Below are 19,155 nucleotides of genomic sequence, written 5' to 3'. Positions count from 1 at the left end.
GGTAACAAGGAGGACCCTGGGAAGTACCGACCCGTCAGCCTCACCTCTGTGCCTGGGAAGATCATGGAGCAGATCCTCCTAGAAGCTATGCTAAGGCACATGGAGGACAGGGAGGAGGTTCGAGACAGCCAGCAAGGCTATTGGTGATGAGTGGTGTCCCTCAGGGGTCCATGTTGGGACTGGTACTGTTTAATAGCTTCATCAATGACATAGTGGGATCGAATGCACCCTCAGCAAATTTGCAGATGACACCAAGCTGAGTGGTGCGGTTGATACACCTGAGAGACAGGATGCCATCCAGAGGGATCTGAACAAGCTCAAGGAACGGGCCCATGTGAACCTCATGAGGTTCAACAAGGCCAAGTGCAGGGTCCTGCACCTGGGTCAGTGCAACCCCTGTATCAATACAGGCTGGGGGATGAAGGGATTGAGAGCAGCCCTGCCGAGAAGGAGGACTTGGGAGTACTGCTGGATGAAAAGCTGGACGTGAGCTTGCAATGTGTGCTCACAGCATGGATGTCCAACTGTATCCTGAGCTGCATCAAAAGAAGCATGGCCAGCAGGTCAAGGGAGGTGATTCTGCCTCTCTACTCTGCTCTGGGGAGACCCCACCTGGAGTACTGCATCCAGCTCTGGAGCCCTCAGCACAGGAAAGAAATGGACCTACTGGAGCACATCTGGAGGAGGACCACAAAAATGATCAGAGGGATGGAACACCTGCCCTATGAAGAAGGGCTGAGAGAGTTGGGGAGACTTTATTGCAATCCTTCCAGTCCTTTAAGGAGGCTTATAAGAAAGATGGGGACAGACTTTTTAGCAGGGCCTGTAGTGATAGGACAAGGGGTGATGGTTTTAAGCTAAAAGAGGGTAGATTTAGACTAGATCTAAGGAAGGAATTTTTCACAATGAGGGTGGTGAAACACTGGCACAGGTTTCCCAGAGAGGTGGTAGATGCCCCATCCCTGGAAACATTCAAGGTCAGGTAGGATAGGACTCTGAGCAACCAGACCTAGTTGAAGATGTCCCTGCTCATTGCAATGGGTTGGACTAGATGACCTTTAAAGGTCCCTTTCAACCCAAACTATTCTATGGTTCTATGAATACTTACCATTTGCATTTTCTTCTTCAGCTCTGCATTGGCACGCTGGTATGCTTCAGCCACAGCGTTTAGGTAATAGATGGCGAGGCTACAAAAACAAATGCGTTGCTGTAGTGATGGGATCAGGGGAGAGAGAAAGTTTCACAAGGAGGTGATGCTTAATTTCTGCCTATCTTCTAATACTTAGTTTTCCCATCAGCTGTCTCCAAACTGCCTCTAAGGCTCAAGGCTTAGAAAAAATTCAGGCAGCCTCATAGCATGGTCAGCTAAGATAGGCTGAGCCAGTTCTGTACAAAGAGAAGAAAAATGACCATCCTGCTCTCCTGCCTCCACCTTGGTTGGCCATGGGCTCCCTCTGCTTCCTTTCCACCAGCCTTGGTGAAACTAGGCACCAGCCTTGAAACCCAGCTCAGCTGATAAAACACATAGCTTTCTGCCATGGCTCAAAAGAAAACCCTGGCCTGGGAGACAAAACAGGCTCCAGGTTACACAAGGGAGCTTAGAAAAAACCAGGAAGCCAGGAAAGTGGTGGCAGAGCAGGGCCCTGAACCCTAAAAGGCACGTTGCTCAAGGCATGATCCTCCTTCCCACTTGGCCAGGACCAGCTGCTCCTTGCATCCCGGGAAGGGGTTGTTGGGAGAAAGTGGAGACGGGAGCCAAGGGCAAGCAGACGCCGGGTCGGAGCAGAGTCACTGGCTTTTGTTTCGAACCACTATTCTGCAAAAAGGGCACGCCAAGGCTAGGGGAGAACCAAGCCAAGCTGGAGGGAACTGAAAGGCGAGTGGGATAGGAGCGGGCGTGCTGGCAGCCAGCCTTTGGCGCACAGGGAGGCACGTGTTTTAAAACATGTTCAAGCATCTGGGGCTCTCTTGCCACCGCTGCCACTCGCCAGCCAGTAATATTTTGGTTGTCAAAAATGTCTCCTCCTGCTTTTGTAGAGTGCTTTTATTCTTCTAAATTATAAACATCATCTGCTCAGTGACTGAGCCATTCCCAGAAAAAGCACCAGCCATTCAGTTCACTACTATAGTTGGTTTTGGGTTTTTTTTTGTTTGTTTGTTTTTGTTTTTTTTTTTAAGTGAAGTAGAAAATTCTCTTGTAAAAGGCAAAGAAAGGGCAGACTGAAAAAAGGTTTCCTGGCAGTTCAACTTGTGCGGCTCTGGCCTAGGTTCAGCATCCTAAAACCAGGCTTGAGAGTTCTGTCAGCAGAGTACCTGACTCTAAGCCCAGCAAGGCACTGTGTACTGGCATGTTGGTTTCCAGGTGGGAGATCAGGAAGGGGTACTTAGGATGGCCTTTCTTGAAGGCTTTTTGCAGGTGTCTGCCTAGAGGAAACACATTTGCTTCCTTTTGCCTAGTATTAACCCAAACCTCAGTCTTGGTGGTCTGGGCTCTGCCCTGCAAAAACTTCTTGGAAATTGTTATTTTTGTTGTTCTGTAAGGACGTGATAGTTTTGTTTCTTCTGTGTTATCAAACTCATTGCCTAGGAATATTACTTTGTAATCAGGGCTTTGGGGCTGCTCTGCCATTTTTCTGGTGCCCAGCCAGGACATAAGTGCCTGGAACACCCCTGTTTTCATAAAGATAACTAGATCTGCCTATTCAAAGCCAGCTGGGATGCCATGCACTCTGTTGCTAAGCTGCCTTCTCAAGTTCATTGAGTAACTGAGCAAATCCATTTCCGTTCCTTTTTCAGTCCTTTCTCATGCTCTGCTTTAGCAGCCAGCATCGTCTCAACCACCAGAGCTTCCTCTGCTGCAGACTCCTGTGTTTAACGGGGCATCGATGGGAAGCTGTGAACTCACCAGGTCCCTCTCCCAAACACTGTGAGATACAAGCCCAGCCTGTCTGCAGGCTAAGCATGAGTTTTCTCCGTCCTTGATGTATTGCAGCTTTATTGCTCAAGGGAGGTTGAATTTGTCCAGGTTTGAACTGTCCTTAAGGGGTCTTGGGAGGGAGAGGGGAAAGGGGCAGTGCCACAGAAAGGGGATCTGGGGGATGCCTTTGCCGCAGTCCAAATCTGCAGGTAGTCAGGCAGATTTGGACTGGCCTGTTCAGGCCAAGCCTCAGCAAAGCTGAAGCAGCCAGGGTGATCCTCCAAGGTGCGTGCCAGTGTCCTGGACAGGTCCTACGGGCGTGCCTGGATTTGCTTTTGAATTCCTAATTCACACTGCTAGTGCTGGTTCCCAGAAAAGGCAGAGCAAAGCCAGGTCCTAGTCTGACGGTAAGCAGCAGCACGAGGAGCTGTAAGCTTTCCCGGGAAATCGAGTAAGCATTAACAAATGGAGTTTATCACTTTCCATGGGCTGCTTTAGAGCTACTCGCCTCTAAAATGAGCCTGGGTATGTACCCTTGTGCTTGAGCTGTTTAGCATGGTTGCTGCGCGGCCCTGGCACCCCTCTTCTCTGATTTACTCCTTCCCCAGAGCTGGGGAGAGAGTGTGGGTCACTGTCCTTCCCTAGCCTGCACAGTAATTTTTAATCTTTTTCTCCTCCTCCTTGATGCAGTAAGGTGCTTCCAGCTTCTGCTAGGAAGCCCTGCAAGCCATGGCTTGAAATCCTGCTGTGACCCAAGTGGGTTTAGGTTATGTGCTCTGCTTCTTCTTGCTCTTTATTTCCTTTTTCCCTTGTCCTTGGGCAGCTAGGAACAGGACAGTAAGTTTGACACTCATGTCACCTGCTGGACCCCAGCATGATTTGGGACCAGAAGGCAAGAACAGAAATAAATGGAACAGGCATTTTGGATTGCACATGGAAAAAAGATTATCCTGGCTAGAGAAAATGACTTAATTCAGTCCATAGAAGCAGCAAACACTCAAAAAAAAAGTGTCTGCCATCAAAATCAACACTGTCCATGTATGATCTACTTGTCTGTCTCTTTTCAGGCTTTTTTTAATTTAGGCTGCATTGTAGGTTGCCTTGCCTGCTACTTTGAAAGCTGCTGTCTCTCTGCTCATGAGGACCAAATGAAGCTTTTGCATTTCTGTGGTTTTAATCTCTTAGCAAGCTGGACGGGGATCAGCATAAGGACTAGCTCCAGCCTGTCTACCTGCCTGCACCCCAGTGCAGGTAGCGGCAGAAGCTGAAGACTTTCAGGGAGAAGGCAGGAACTGGGGATGTGCTAAATGTTGTTCCTTCGACTGAAAAGCTCCTGAGAGGAGAAAAGGACCCAAGCCTTAGGAAACACCCTTGTACAGTAGCAGTGATTTTTGTCTGGGGTTATCCCAGGGAAGGTCTGGGTGCACACGGCGAGCTGTGCTCCCGCAGATGCCCGGTGCTCTTGGGGCATGCGAGGGGCTGTAGGGCTGACTTGTCCAGGCACCCTGGGGGCAACCACTTTTTTAGGGCTGTGACTCTCTCGGGAGCTTAGCGACTGGAAATCACAAATATCTGATATCTGCAAAGACCACACGGGCAGTGTATCTGGGTGGGAAGCGAGGATGTTTTCGGTAATGCGGACATAGGTTATCTCTCAGTTTGCAGAGGGGATCGGGGCAGAGACAAAATGGTGTCTCGAGGAGAGACGGACAGTTGGGAAGGCTGTGGTGTGGGAATAGCCCAGACTGGGAAGGGGTGATAAAAGGTGTATCTTTGGCAGATAAACTGGATTTGTGCTGTTCCCTATCCCGGCAGTCAGTGGAGGTAAGGGCAGGAGATTGTCACTGAACAAAACATTATTTTCAAAGATCTGCATCTCTCCCCCCACCTCTTTTGGAGGGTTGCATCAAAGCCTCAGAAACCTGAGCCACAGCCCTTTTGTAAAGATCATCTATTTGGGGTGGATTTGTTCTGCAGTCTTCATCTCGCATTCGTGGCAGCACCTGCTAGCGCTACTGCCAAGCCCACAGCAATGGAGCTTCTAACTCCATAATATGCTTGGCCATACCAGGGATGTAGCGTGAGGCTTCTTGTCTCCTGCGGGTATCTGATCTGATTCTTCTAAGTGTAGAAGTGCAAGTTATGGTATCTATGTGAGTTACGGTATCTCGTCATCTTTATTCAGGTTAAAATGAGTGAATAGTTTGAGGTAGGTAGAGGGATGACAGGTCATTTTCAGTTTAACTGGGATTTTCAGAAACTTTGTAACATGGGAACTTGTAGTTGATTTAATTTAATGGCATTATCTTCAGTGTAACCTATTCAGAATGAAGGATCACAGTGCCCAAGTGTGGCTGTACTGGATCAGCCTAGAGGCCCATCTCCAATGTGTGTGAATGCCCAAGGAAGAGTCGGAGCAGGCAAGCATATGTAATATGCTCCCCAGCCCTCTTCTCCCTGTCTCCCACTGTTTAATTTGGAGCGTTCAGAGCTGCCTATGAAATTTGGCCACAGCTCTCCCACTCATTTTGATAGCTATTGGAGCCTCGAGAACAATGCCAAAAATATCTTTTTCAAAAAGAAAAGAGAGAACTGCCCTGGTCCTGGTGCTGCTGAAGGTGCTAGGGATTTAAGTGTGGTTTCAAACTGAAATGATCAGACAGCACTGAAACAAATTCCAGATGTATTATTTGGACACCCTCCAAAAAAAAAAAAAAAAAAAAAAAAAAAACCAAAAACCAAAAAAACCAACAACCCAAACAAAACCCACACCTCTTCATATTTTTGGAACGTGTAATTTTTGGATGCCCTGGCTTGGCAGTGCTGTAAATACCACCAGCTGTGACAGAAATTGCATTTCCAAAAGGCACCAGGCTGAGACTGTCCGTTTGTTTCCTGGTAGCTACTGAAAATTTTTCATATGGAAGCTGTGACAGCTTTGATAGCCACAAGGCCTCTGTCAGCAACATGTTTCATCTACAAAGTTGTGCTTAATTGGGTCAGGTAATTAAATTTTGGGAAATTGGGTTGGGCAAAGGTGAGGGGGGTAGGGAGCACGTGTTTGCCCTGATGCAGTCTGTTATCTCGGCCAAAGCTGTATTTAGACCTCACTAACATCCCAGCATTTTATTTTTTTTCAACCTCCTCCCTCTAGCCAGGTATGAAATATGTAATATTGCAAGGAAAACTTACACCATGAGCAGAATTGCAGGTATGATCAGTCCTGGATTTGCCACATAGCTGAAGATCTTGGCAACAAAAAGTGGGAAATCGAGCTCGATGGTCTCTTGAATGACTTCATACATCCTTTTCTTTCCACTGGAAAGACAAACAGCCAGTTAAGGAGTGTAGGTATTCTCTCGAGGGACAAACCAGCTCCTAATCTAACAATGCTAAGTAGCATGTTTCTTCTCTCTTTCAGTGAGCATCAATTTGCTGTTGGCCACCAAGGATTTTGAAATGCCTTAATTTTAAATTACCTATTGGTCCATCCATTCCACACCCCACACCCCCTACTCCCACCCCCCATTGATTATAAGAATAACCTTTCCTAGGCCAACTTGTTCCTGGAGTTAATACATTTATTTCCATATGCAGCTCCCTTATGAGTTCTGACTCTTGACCCCTCTGAAATCTCTAAAAACCTACAGATTGCAGTAATTGTACATTTCTGATCAATATCTTGTTAAGTATGGCCTTTTCATGGTACAGATGACTTTCTATATGCAAATACCAGCTTTCTGAAATAATGAGCCAACTGGAAGAGCTGCTGAGTAATGACAAAAATAGCAAGCTCTGATTATTGCTTAATAGGAAACTCAGTGAAAGAGTCATTTCAAACCGGATTGATAAAGCAGATGAGAGTATTCTGTATGAAAGGAGAACAAATCTGTAAAAGGCTGGATTATGTAATTGACCTTGTTCTCTCCCCAGCATCTCTGGGTCTGTGAATTCAACTCTATGTGTGCTACTCCTCATATTTAGGCTTGTTGCCTCCTGGGATCTTGCAGTCCAACACTCAGGAAGGTGTTGGACTCTGTCCTGGTGGGGAGAGTCAATAAAGACAACCTTGGCTAAAGGGTATCCCAACTTCATCAGCTGCCTCAAGCCCAGGAGAGCAGAGCTTTCAGTCGAGCTGAGAGGTGTGCCAAGGGTCTGAATCAGGCTGAGTGGCTTTTGAAGGGTTGATTGGGAACTGAAATAGCTCTTTCACGTTGCAGATTAGTCATCTCCAAATGATAGTGTGCGTGCAACGAGTTTCTTGTCAGTTATTCTGACATTGCTCATTGACACCTGTCCTTGTTGTAGAACTGAGGGGAATTTTGGTCTCTTGCCTTCTCCCCTGGGTCTTTTAGCTTCATGTTGTCATTCTCCATTAGCAAGTGGATAACCTAAAACAGTGCATCTGCAGGAACATTTTGTTCCAAGCTGGCTCCTTGCTGAGTCAGACTCAGCAGGCCCAGGAAATGGCGTTACTCAATCAAATTAGACTTTATTGGCATGTTAATCTGGTCCACTGAATGCTCTGTGCAGTGCTGATTCTGTCCTAATTTAAAAAAAAAAAGCTGCAACTCTTAAGTTTCAGGCCTATCCATTTCCTGCTATTTTCCAACAAAATTCAACACGTAAAATACATCTTGTGCCGTGGGAGTTCTTGATTCTATGGAAGGCCTTAGAAGGAGGCTCTGGACCTGTTTTGCCCCCACAATGTTCCGGAGAGCCTTAGGGGTGCTCCTGCTGCTTTTTTTTCTTTCTTTTTTTTTTTTTCTTATTTTTTCTTTCTTTTTTTTTACTGGGGGCTGCACCCCGCCGTCCCGGCCCTGCCGTCCTGCGGCGCTTCCACCGGTGCGCGCTGGGGAAGAGCAGGGAGCGCGTCGCAGAGGAGGCAAGGCAGCCGGGTCTTCAGAGCCCGCTGGAGAGCAGCAGGCGGGAGCCGCGGGCACCCCGCAGCTGGGCATGGCCTGATGCCTCACACGGTGAAGGGTTTAACCAGAGAGAGAATAGAGGCACCTCACCATCTCTGCTGGCGTCCAGGCCTTCCAACTTCGCGAAAATAACCCCGTGTATCAGAGCAGAAAAATGGCTTTTTGGTGTCTTGCTCGTACCTGAAGGGTCCGCAGTCAAAGGAGGGAGGCAGGGACATGATGGTGTAAGCCACAGGCAGGAGGCTGAGGAACAGGATCAACAGCAAAAGTCCCATGTAAAAATTGTTAGACTTGGACGCTTTGAAGACCCGTTCGTGAGGGACATTGCTGCTCATCACAGCCCAGCACTGAAAATACATGGAGGTTAATAAGCGCAGCACGTTTATACCCACGAGCCCTGGTGCGTAAAAGGATCCCATCCTGAAAAGAAAAGGAGAAGGACAGGTGCTATTTTTTGACGGACTGGAAGGTTTTTTATTTTCAGGAGGAGGAAAACAAGCGTTCATGTGGTGGCAAGTTTGCCGACGAATGAAGTCCGAGCGGGCTGGCTCGCGCTACCCCCGTGGTCCCCGCGGAGAAGCCGCCCGCATCCGTGTTAGGGTCCGGCAACCATGCATCGAGGAGCAGCGAGGTCTCGGGCCCCTCAGGGTTTGCAAGCAAATATTTTCAGTTTGTGACAAAAATCACTTGGAGATAGCTTGGAAAATGTCAGGTGAATGTAACTAGCAGGGAGAGACCTCCCTTAAATCTGCAGAGATGTTTTAGTAGGGGAACAGGCAGAAATTGTCAACCCACGGCAAAAAAACCCCCACTTGCTCCCGGAGGAGGTGAGGGTGCTTTGTGCTGTTGCCTGGTGCACCTGGTGCTGCCACAGCAGCACAGAGCAACTCCTGTTTGCCCTCCCTTGGGGCAGTTTTGGGACATGCCCCTCCTGCCCAACCTGCTCTTGCCGGCTCCGTGCCCACCCTTGCACTGACGTGTAAGCTCGCGGTGCCCCCAGACCCCTTTCTGGTCTCTTCCCCCAGCACATGTACCATCTTAATACATTTTTGCCACTGGAAAAAAAAAAGACCTTATAAAAACGAGCGTGGGGCAGGGTTTGTGTGACAGATCTCACGCCACTGCTACTCCTCTTGGACGAGTAAGCCGGCATTTTTAAATTTCCACTTTTATAGGTAAGCACAGGAAGCTGAGCAATTGGAGAAACCAAACCCCAAAGTTTTATTCTAGCTGGCTTGGAAGTTTTCTAACTCTGCTGGCAGGTTACCGAAATAATGCAAAAAAAAAAAAAAAAAAAAAAAAAAAAAACAAAACCAAAACCACAAAAACCAACCCTAAAAAAAAAACAACCAAGCCCAACAAAAACGAAAGAAAAAAGGAAATATCTTACCAAATCATTCCCTGGTTGAAGACCAAACCCAAAACGTTGCCGCTGATGTCAAACTCTGCGTAGGATGGCTGCATGGGGAAAGAAAGCAGAGTATGTTGTTGCTAGAGGTACCTGCTATTTGCTGCTGGGTGTAAGGGTGCTTATTTGAAGCTGGGTTTACTGGGAGGGCTCCCACTGCGTGCATGCTGCTTGAATGACCAGAATTAGCGCGGTGAAAGCAAAATTGGAATTGCCATGCTGTGGGCTGCTGCTTCTCTCTTGGCTTGCTGAAAATTGGAAAGATATATGGAGGTGCTTAGGGTGGCTCTGGGTTTCTATCTCCCTGCTAACATAAAGCAAAGGAGCTGTGGCACGGGACTAGGTTTTGTGCTCCAGCTGGTGTGGCTGGCTATGGACTTACAGTTCCACCCTGGTAAAATATTGAATGTTTAAACGGTGATAATGATGAGCTGGAGGGCAAACGCTACGCCAGATATATCCATGTCCCCAGGTCTTGCAGCGGCAGGCTGCTGAAGAACAGAAACAGAGGGCAAAGGGGGAGAAATATGAGGGAATATATGACCTGATGGGTATCTGGTGGCACTTTGCTCTGTGCTAGCCAGCAGTTAAAACACTGCTTCATGTGGAGCAACCTGTCTGCTGTGGGTGCTAACGGTGGTAAGCCCAGAACAGGCTGGTCTAATCTATTGGCAGTATTTGTTGTTTTATAAATTATTAGTCTGCTAGATTTGCCTATGATGAAGCTACTGTTTCTTTTACATATATCTGCTTTTGTGCACACAAAACTTAGATGACTTTTGGCAGATTAAACTATGTGTAAAGTTTTTTCTTTTACAATTTCTTGAAAAAATATTTTTTTTACTGTAATGCAGAAAACACGGTTCTAAGAAATGATGAGTGATGCCCTTATATGTTTGAAATGTCCTGTGCAGTATGTCTGTTTTTCACGCAATTTGCATGTGCTTAATACTGTCAGCAGTTCATAAAGTTGAGGTTTAAGATGTTTGTCTTTTATGCTGAAAACTCAAAAGGAGCCTAGTCAGGGTCTTGCTTAGTTGACTGCTCACAGCTTTGGGAAGAGATGGGTGCAAACATTGTTTTCTTTGCTCTCTTGATTCCGGTCCATTTCTACTTCAAATCTTTAACTAGAGGTTAATAGTGGCTTCTTTTTCCCATGAAAATAAAGACAACTTTCAGTGCCTGCTGTTCTCTGCCTTGAGTACTTCTGTGTGAGAAGGCCAGATTAAAGAAGAGACTTTTTCAGTATATACGTTAGAAAAACACCTATACAGTTGTGCTGGTGCCCATGGCTACGCTGGGTTAGATGGCTGTTATCAAACCATCTTTCACTCCTTTTGTCATTACTGGGACAAGGGAAAAAAAAAAAACCCAACTCCTACTTGACTACCAGTGGAGTAATACACACAGCACCGTGAAGAATACGTGAATCTCCCAAAGATGAGAAAAAGAGGAGGGAAGCCCACGGTGCTTTCTTCTTTCAGTAGCTATTGTGGGAGCCACTTGGCACAAGAGTTTTGCCTTTGCCAGATTGCAGAGTGCCAACTTTCTAGTGCTGCCCACGTTATGGGCTGCAAATTAATGATACTACTTAGCCCTAATAAATAAGGGCCTCGCTTTGCTCCTTCTGAGCTCCCTGGGTTGGACTGCTCATGTGCAAAAGCAGACCTGCTGGAGGGTGTTAGTCCGGTCATCCCTGGCAGATGCTGAATGGGGTTTGTTTCTCAGTGCAATATCGCCTTGCAGCCTGCCTGGGCTGATGCCAAATGCCAAGGGAAAGGAGAGAGGGAAGTGCAGAATAAGCCCTAAAGCAGCTTTTAAAAATTTCACTGAGAGGTGGAGGGTGGATGTCCAGGAAATGGTGGTTTGGTTGTTTTTGTTTTTTTAACACATCAAGGAGTACCTGCAGGACAGAAGACACTTCCAGCTATTTGTACAATGGAGATCTTAAAAATGAAGAAAATCCCATGTGGTATTTCTAAAGGTTGTTTTGAGGAAAGCTCGGGGTGGGGGTGGGGGGGCGGGAAAAATCAAAGGTGGCTAACAAAGTGAGAGCAGGACATGTCTAGGTGGAAGAAACCAGAAGCTTCAACAGGATCATGATCTGTAAGCACACGCAGTAGGAGTAATTTCGTGCTGTTTGGCTGCCGAGGGGGTCCTCTGAACTCCCAAATCCTTTGGCCGCTCTGGGGAATGTCCTCTGCCTCACCCAGAAGAAATACAAAGAACTCCACAAGCAGCAAAATGCCTGTTGTGCCCCAATTGTCCTTGCTTGACCAGGTCCCTGTAGACACCTGCAAAGCCCTCCTCTTTGCTCTTCTCCAGACCCCTCCTAGAAACCCTCCGGGTATGGCAGCTAGGCAGCTGGTGCACTGCTATAACTGCAATCTTGCAAGGTATTTCTATCTCTGTATGAATCCATCTGGTTTTGTCACGTCTTATGTGAAACAATGGACTTTTTTTTATTATGTTCTTCTGTATTCATGCAGCTCTGGTACTGGCTGCTTTGGTAACGTAGCCTTTATGAATACCAGAAAGTCCAGCGCTGTTGTGTGTTATTTATTATGTGAGGAGGGAAGCAAACGCTCCTCGCTCCACGGCAGCAGAAGTAACACCAGCTTCCAGCATCGATCAAAAGACGGTGCCGTGAGTAAAGTGTGCTGCTGCCTGTGGGGTGGGCAACGAACAGGAAGGTCTGGGGCTTTGAGAAGAGGTATAGAAGGGCCCAAAGGTTTGGGGTTATAACAACTGAATGAACAAGAGATTCATTAACTCCATGTTTTAAAGTTCAGAGGTGGGAACCCATTTTTGCAGGGTTCTCTCTGGGATGGAACTGATGGACCCAGAGATGTGATGCAGAAACTACCCACACCAATTAAATTATCAGACGAGACCAGAGGACCACTGGAAGCATTCAGAACCAATCTGTTTGTAGCATTTGACCAAATGGCCTTAAATTACTTCTGGCTTCTCAGCTATATGACACTGACTTACAAATCCAGCCTCTAGGTCCCAGCACCAGCAGTAATTCGCGAATCTGACGAAGCAAGCTCGGATGAAATCTCCCACCAGGATGGTTATGTAGGTCACCAAGATGTCAGACACGGTGAGCCTTACAAACTCCTGCAATTTAAAACAAGGAAAAACCATTTAGCTCCTATAATTTCAGTAGCACACTCAGGACTGTATTTTTTTATTAAGCCATTTGTCTTTATAAGACAGTAACCTTCAGAAAAGCATGCCATGAGCAAAATGCCTGCCTGTTTTCAAACGTTCAGCAGTGCCTAAGCTTTACCTCTGTGCTTGGGAACCACGAGATCCGCTACAGCCATTAGCCCTGATAGTTGCTGCTGGTGTTATTGACTGCGCTATATGTTGTGTCAGCACATAAAGCAGAAGCAAAATGTTAAAGCTGCAATAATGCTGGTGTAAAACATACATACACTGAGGGTAATTTTGACTGTGTGTAGTTCTGCTACGGCTCAGCTCCATAACCTTCACGTGGACTCCTGAGGAAATTGCTCGGTTGTAAACGAGCTGTGAGGAAGTGTAGAGAGGGGAGATGTGCAAGACAAGAAGGGTAAAATTGCAGGCAGGAGTAAGACTCATAGGATGGAGATAGCTGGTGTCCCAAGGATTCAAAAGGAAAAACACTTACAAGAAAAGGTTTGAAAGCCTGAGGGGGAAAACCAAGGATCTGGAGAATGAGAGGTCAGCTGCACTGAGGATCATCCCCTTCCGAGGAGCGGTGGTGGCTGGTCTTTCCCCTCTTCACTGAAAACCGCTTGGCTAGTGAAGACCCGTTGGCTGTACACAGTAATGCGTAGCATCACAGCTTGGTAAGCCTTAGCTATCTGTATCAGCCAATAAATAATTGCTTTTACTTCTTAAGTTGTGCATAGTCAGCAGAACTTCTTGGTGCAAGGTGAAGGTTGCAGGATGGGTTTGTGGGGTGAAACTCCGAGGACTCGAAAGCCACCGCGCATGCATTTCAGGGGGGTTATTTTGCCTAATTCTGCTCTCGTCCCATGGCCTCACGATGTGTTATACGTTGTGAGGTGTCAGGAGTTCCCTTGAGGAATGCCCTCTGGTTGGGTTTCACTCATGCAGCATAAATGGAGGAGACAGGTTTGCTTCAAACGTGCAGTTGTGATCTGAACGAAAACATGACGCAGGCATGGCTGCAGACTACCTGGCCTTTTGTGCTCTTCACAGCAAGTGCCGCAGAGCTGTGTGTCCCCTGGGCGCTTCCAGCTGGGGATTTCACCACCATGGCTTGAGAACCGCAGCCAAGGACTTATACTGCCTTTGTGCTGCTATGTGAGAGTCTGGGAAGGAGAGGTCATTTGCCAGGAAAACTTCAAGCCTGGAAATGCTAGAAAAAATCAACAACAACAAACCCCACCCCAAACCAGCCCAGAGATTTACTACATAATTTCTTACAATGCCAACAGTTGTCTCCCAGCAGGGTCCCCTGGGCACATCTGCAGGATCAAGGGGAGATGGAATGGTGGTGGTGCCGTTGCCCACGGATGAGTTGTGGTGGCCAAGCAGTGTCCAGTGCGTGATGTTCTTCACCACATCCTCTTCAGCCAGCTGCAATGAAGAGACATACACCCCCAGCCGAAAATGTTAGGAAATAGGGGTCCCAGAGGATGTGTTTGGAGAGATCCAAGGTGTTGGGTTCCCCGCTCCTCACTACCAGCTACCAGCCATCCTATAAGCATCTGCTTACAACAGAGTTGCAGTGCTGGCAATAGCACAGAAACTCCTTCCCTTTTTCCAGGAGCAGGGGAGCAGCCGCCCTTCCAGACCGAAAGCAGATTGGGGCACCATGAGTTTTGGGGAACTAGTAGCCTGCTCCCTGCCCATGGAGGAGCCAAACCTCCCTCAAGACTACTGAGTACAGAGGGAGCCTCCACCCAGTCCTCCTTCCTCACTTTCTTCATCGTTATTCAGGACAGAGCAAACCGCCCTGATTCCTCCAACTCTTCTCAGCTTAAAACAGAGTCATTTTTCTGCGGATCAGACATTTATCCTTTCCTGCAGTTATCTGCCTGCAACACGCTACCAGGATAATGTTAAAGAGGGGAGGGCAGGGGAAGAGGATTATAAACCATATCCTTGGGGTCTGCATTAACAGAAGTTGCAAACGGTGCCAGACGGAGAAAAAAAAATTGAATTACCCTAACATGCCATGTTTATAGGAGACAATAACCACTGTCTTTTCAGGGCTGTTAAGGGAAGCTGGAGACTCTCTGGAAACCCCTCTGGCCGGCGAGTGTCCCTGAGGCACTGCAGCCAGAGCTTGAGGACCGGGGATTGGGGGAGCGCCTGCTGCAAAGGGGGTGAACAACCCTGCTGGCCTCGGGGACGGGCTGTGCTCACCCTTGGCTCTGGAAAACGCTAGTGACCGTGGCTTTTCATCACAGCTCTTACTTTTTCATTGACATCATCCATCAAGGCCAACAAAAATGTGTAGAGGTTCCCGAGGAAGAGCGCAAAGATCCGCCCCAGCTGCCATTTCAGCCCGATGCGGGGATGGTAATTTTCTAGTGCAGCAATGGTTTCGAACAGTGGAGGGCAAAACATGCCCAGCAAGGACATCACAATTTCAACCTGCCACGTGAGGAAAACAAGATTAGCACTAAAAGTCACAACAGCGGCTATCTTTCTTTGAGCAGAGCGGGGGCTGCCAGCAACGGGTTGGAGACTTCTGAAGGATTTGTAAAGGGGAGGGAGCTGAAGCGAGCACAGCGTCAGACTTCAGGGCTGGGTTGCTCAGCTTACTCTTTCAGCAGCACTTTTGCCGTTATCTCAAAGGGATGAGCTCTGAAGAATTTGTTCCCTGTCAGTTTAGACTTATGAATATTTAGGTTCCTCAAGTCCCTCATAGTACTGCTTGCATCAGCTCCGAGGTTCTTTTTTTAGTTTTGGAGGAAGCGCAAGACTTGGCTTGTGTGCATAAAGATAATTAGTTGATGCTAATGTTTGTTTTCCACGTTCAGCACCTTTGCTTTTGCAATAGGCAATTACAGATTTGAACGGACACACGTCAAGGGCTCAGTTTTGCAGCTCGAGAAAATATAGCCTAGTGGTATTTTTGTTCCTCTATATGGGGCGACATGCTAAGTCGTGCTGTGGTCAGTGAGGTCATTGGCAAGTCAGTGTTAGCTCAGCCATGACTTACAGCCTCTTTTTTTACAGCCCTACCATGCCTGTTGGCCTGCAGATGACTGTGTCTGTACGGCTGCTGGCAGGCTCTGACTCACAGGTCTCGTTTTTTATGCTTTTCTTTCCACGAGAAGGAACAGTACCCAGAGCTGTATATATTCAGAGCTCCAGTTATCGCCAGGAAAGTCTCAGACACTAAACTTTATTTTTTTCCGTTAAATAGGATTTTTTTTTTTTCTTTGGGAAAGGTTCACTGAAACTAATCAAAACATTTTGAGAGGAAAGTGCTGTCTTGCTAATATTTTCTAAGGGAATTATGAAAATGCATGGCTTTGAATTTAATTTGGCTTTGATATATAAATACATGATAAGGTAGTATACATTGAAATTAAACCTTTCCATAGGTTGAAACAGTTTGTGTGTGTGTGTGTATGTGTGAAGAGCTTCAAGATTTGAACTTTTCATTGCAATATCAGAAACAGGAAAATTTTGACAATTGAATTTTTTCTGTAGGTTCTAAAATCTTATTCCCATAAATCAAGATGGATGATTAAGATCTGAGTTTAGCTTTATGCATCGTCGTGGATGTTTCTAACACCCAGAGAGCTTTCTGGTACAACAGAGTTTGTAAGCATTAATATGCAACTTGAAGTAGATTCTTTAGAAAATGGTCAGTGTTGTAAGTGCTGAAGACCCATTGACTTTTATTGTGATTAATTGTAAGGGTATTTTCCTCTCTCTGCAGGAATTGTTAATTTGTCCTGGAAACTCTCAGTGAGACTGATGTGCTTCCCAGCTAAAACAAGTACAAAAGTACTGAAGGGGACTTCTGGGCCCTGGTAGGGAATCCCTCTGCCTTGGATGCCGTCCTCAAGCTGTGGCAATGATTATGCTGATGTCCAAGGCAAATCATCATAGCAGAAAACTGGAAGCAAAGTTCCCTTACCTCATTTCTTTCATACCACCCAACGTTTTGCATTTTAGAAAATGTCTGGGAGCGTTTCACCACGAAATAAATGAGGTAGCCGCTCCCGCACAAGCAGCACGTGATGAGGACATTGGCCAAAACCCGCAGGAACCTCCTCAGGTGGATGTTCTCGTCCTTGTTGCTTTCTTGCTCATCCACAATAGACTCCTGAAAAAACAGGGGTGGTCACAGAATTGGAGCGAGTATCTCGCAGCACTGAGCCTAAGGCAACATCAGATAGTTTTCCACCCTATGAAATGCAATCCCGTGCTCTTCTGGCTGCATTGAACTTGGTAGCTTGTGTTAAGTTCAAATTGAGATTTATACAGGCATCCCAGTTTGACTGAAATACATCAAGTGGCAAACAGCCTGCTGTGTCTCAGGGGAACGTGGTGGAGGAATTGCGCTCTGAAATAAAACAAATTTTTTTTCAAACCCAAAAAAGGGGGTTAGGGTGACGCAGGGCACGGGAGCGGGAGCTGGAGCTGCCATGGTTCAGCGCCATACCCTGTTCGTACGGAGAGATGCTGCACAGGTACCCAGGTTTCCCCTTAAACCTCTGCCATGGCAGGTGCTGGGAGCATCCCCAGAAGCAGATAGAGAAATGACGGGTAGGGTTACCTTGAAGCTGGTGGTGATGGACGCAAACTTGTTGTCCGCTGTCTCTGGGTTGCCAATGAGGTAGTCCCAGCTGGTGAACATTTTCCAGCTGAAAATGAAGTTGTCATCGTCCCCGTCTGCTGTACTTTCATTGGCGTTGCGTGCCATCCTGTGTAAGGACGTGTGTGGTGACAAGGTCAGACAGTGTTTCACAGAGCTACCACGTGTCCTTCAGCTTTGCAAAGCAGTGCCAGTGGCTTGGGATTGCTGGTGGGTAAGGAAGGAGCGGGGTGACCATTCTGGGGATTTGGGTGCAACTGTCTAACACGTGCTGTTGGACTTCATGTTTAAGGAGGACTGAACTGTCAAACAAAGTCTTCAGGGCTATGCAGGTCTAGTATTAAAAATAGTAATGTAGAAAAAACCCTAGCATATGTGATTAAAGCAGGTTAAGGATTGTGTCCACCAGCTAGCGCATGAAGAAAGTCTATTTACAGTGCTCTGGGTCCTAGGGTACAGTATGTGGTTATGGCTACCTTTTAGGTAGTTAAATTTAGTCAAAGCCCACTGGTGTAGTCCAGTACACCCACCGTGACACAGAGTTTTAGTGAGACTTCGGTAGCTGCACAATGCTGGAGCCAAAGAACTTGCAGCAGGTCATGCAGGGAGAGAAAAAGGATTATTCTTGTTAATCGGCATAGGAGCAGATATGGCTTCAGCTGTTTCCTCTCTATTATTTGATCCCTGAAATCCTTCTGTAACTCCCACTGGAGCTCCTAGCACCAGTCCCTCAAGGAAGGCGAGACAACAGATGCCGCAATTTCATGGCGAATGTACAGCAAATCCCCATGTCCCACTCCAGCCAAAGGCTCAAGAAGCTCTTTCTGCTGCACAGCAACAGGGCTTGTTTCAGCAGCGATACAAATCCATGGGCTTATTCTTTCTTGCAAAGGAAGGAAAACCTTTGCATGGTGTGCCCTCCAGGCAGGGACAGAGGGGGTTTTTTTTATTGTATTTTTGGCTTTGCAGAGACCGTCTCAGCAGCGGCTGCATCCTCATTGCCCTGGGCATGCTGCGGGGCCCTCACCGATGCTCAGGGACGGTGCACCAGGGGCATGGAGGTTGGGGCCCTGCTTTAAAACTCTGCTGATTGTTTTGGGGACACATCAAAAGCAGTCTGGTAGCCTTTGGCTCGTTTCTTGCACCATCCGTGTGACTCACATTGGCTTTCAGGAATGGTTTTTTGCAATGAAAGGATGGGAAAAAGAGCCTTTAAAATTTACTGTCAGTAAAGTCCTCCTTCACGTACAAAATCCACCTGTTTGATGGCCCTGTAGTCATCTTGGTGGAAGAGTCCCCCCAGAGAGGAGGAATAGGAGGAAGAAGAGGGCTGGAGAAGGAGGTGAGAGGGTTCAATTCAGAATAATGCACCTGAGCATGTGGTTATGGCAGAGGACTGCCCAGGTCCACCCAGCCCACCGGAGCCGGGGTGGTGGGTGCTGAGGCCCAGTGCATGAACACAGCAGGCATGCAGCCACCTTCGCCCCACGCTCCCCCGTCCGCCCGGCCAAGGCTGGGCCGAGCCGTGAGCCCTGCCCGTGGAGGGGAACCCAGCTGTGAGACACATCTGGGCGGGTTTTGCGGAGAGGGCAATGCCAACCGTACTTACGATCTTATAACAACCATCAGGCTATAGCCGAACACGCTGATCCCAACCATGAAATAGGCCATCGGTAGCCTGTATTTTAACCATCCAATTGTCCGCTGGTTGTTGTAGTAGCCATAAAAAAGGGCCGAGTATTTGATGTAGCCCTGGAGCAAAAGCAAAAGCAAACCTTCGTGTAAGCTGTGCAGCTTTTCTTCTGCGGGAAAGAGATTTCTGGTGAAAACTGAAGATTTAAAACAAGAAAAGTCAACTTGGAAAAAATTTTAGTGTCTCATTCTTGGCTGTTTGCTGTCCTGACACCTTTGAGATCCATCCTCCTAAGAGCTTATCCTCCTGAGAGAGGGGAAGAAGAAGGAGAGCACGTCAGAGGATGCTGGCTCAAAACTAAATGTAGTTTTTATCCATTGCTGTTTCATCCCTCCCAGAAAAACCTCCTTATTGCTCTTTGTGGCTGTAGCCCACCTGCTTCTCTAAGCCAGTATCAAACACTCAGATCCT

The 19,155-nt window shown here is 47.3% G+C and overlaps 1 protein-coding gene across 1 annotated transcript in view; it reads right to left on the bottom strand.

Annotated features, from left to right (window-relative positions):
- Positions 1-1,108: 1,108 nt before the first annotated feature.
- The window catches only part of TMC2 (transmembrane channel-like 2), a gene marked incomplete at its 3' end in the record, with an annotated part of 31,195 nt that continues 13,148 nt past the window's right edge, over positions 1,109-19,155 (bottom strand). Inside the window, exons 9-18 of the mRNA XM_010292235.1 lie at positions 18,661-18,803; positions 17,013-17,160; positions 16,371-16,559; positions 14,690-14,869; positions 13,694-13,846; positions 12,245-12,373; positions 9,233-9,300; positions 8,023-8,262; positions 6,110-6,235; positions 1,109-1,187 (exon numbers count right to left, since the gene is read on the bottom strand). Coding sequence (XP_010290537.1) covers positions 1,109-1,187; positions 6,110-6,235; positions 8,023-8,262; positions 9,233-9,300; positions 12,245-12,373; positions 13,694-13,846; positions 14,690-14,869; positions 16,371-16,559; positions 17,013-17,160; positions 18,661-18,803 — 1,455 coding nt within the window. The remainder of the gene's footprint in view (positions 1,188-6,109; positions 6,236-8,022; positions 8,263-9,232; positions 9,301-12,244; positions 12,374-13,693; positions 13,847-14,689; positions 14,870-16,370; positions 16,560-17,012; positions 17,161-18,660; positions 18,804-19,155) is intronic.

The sequence above is a fragment of the Phaethon lepturus genome, unplaced genomic scaffold, assembly GCF_000687285.1.
Source record: "Phaethon lepturus isolate BGI_N335 unplaced genomic scaffold, ASM68728v1 scaffold14428, whole genome shotgun sequence".
Taxonomy (NCBI): Eukaryota; Metazoa; Chordata; class Aves; order Phaethontiformes; family Phaethontidae; genus Phaethon; species Phaethon lepturus.
This window is presented reverse-complemented; position numbering and strand designations above follow the sequence as displayed.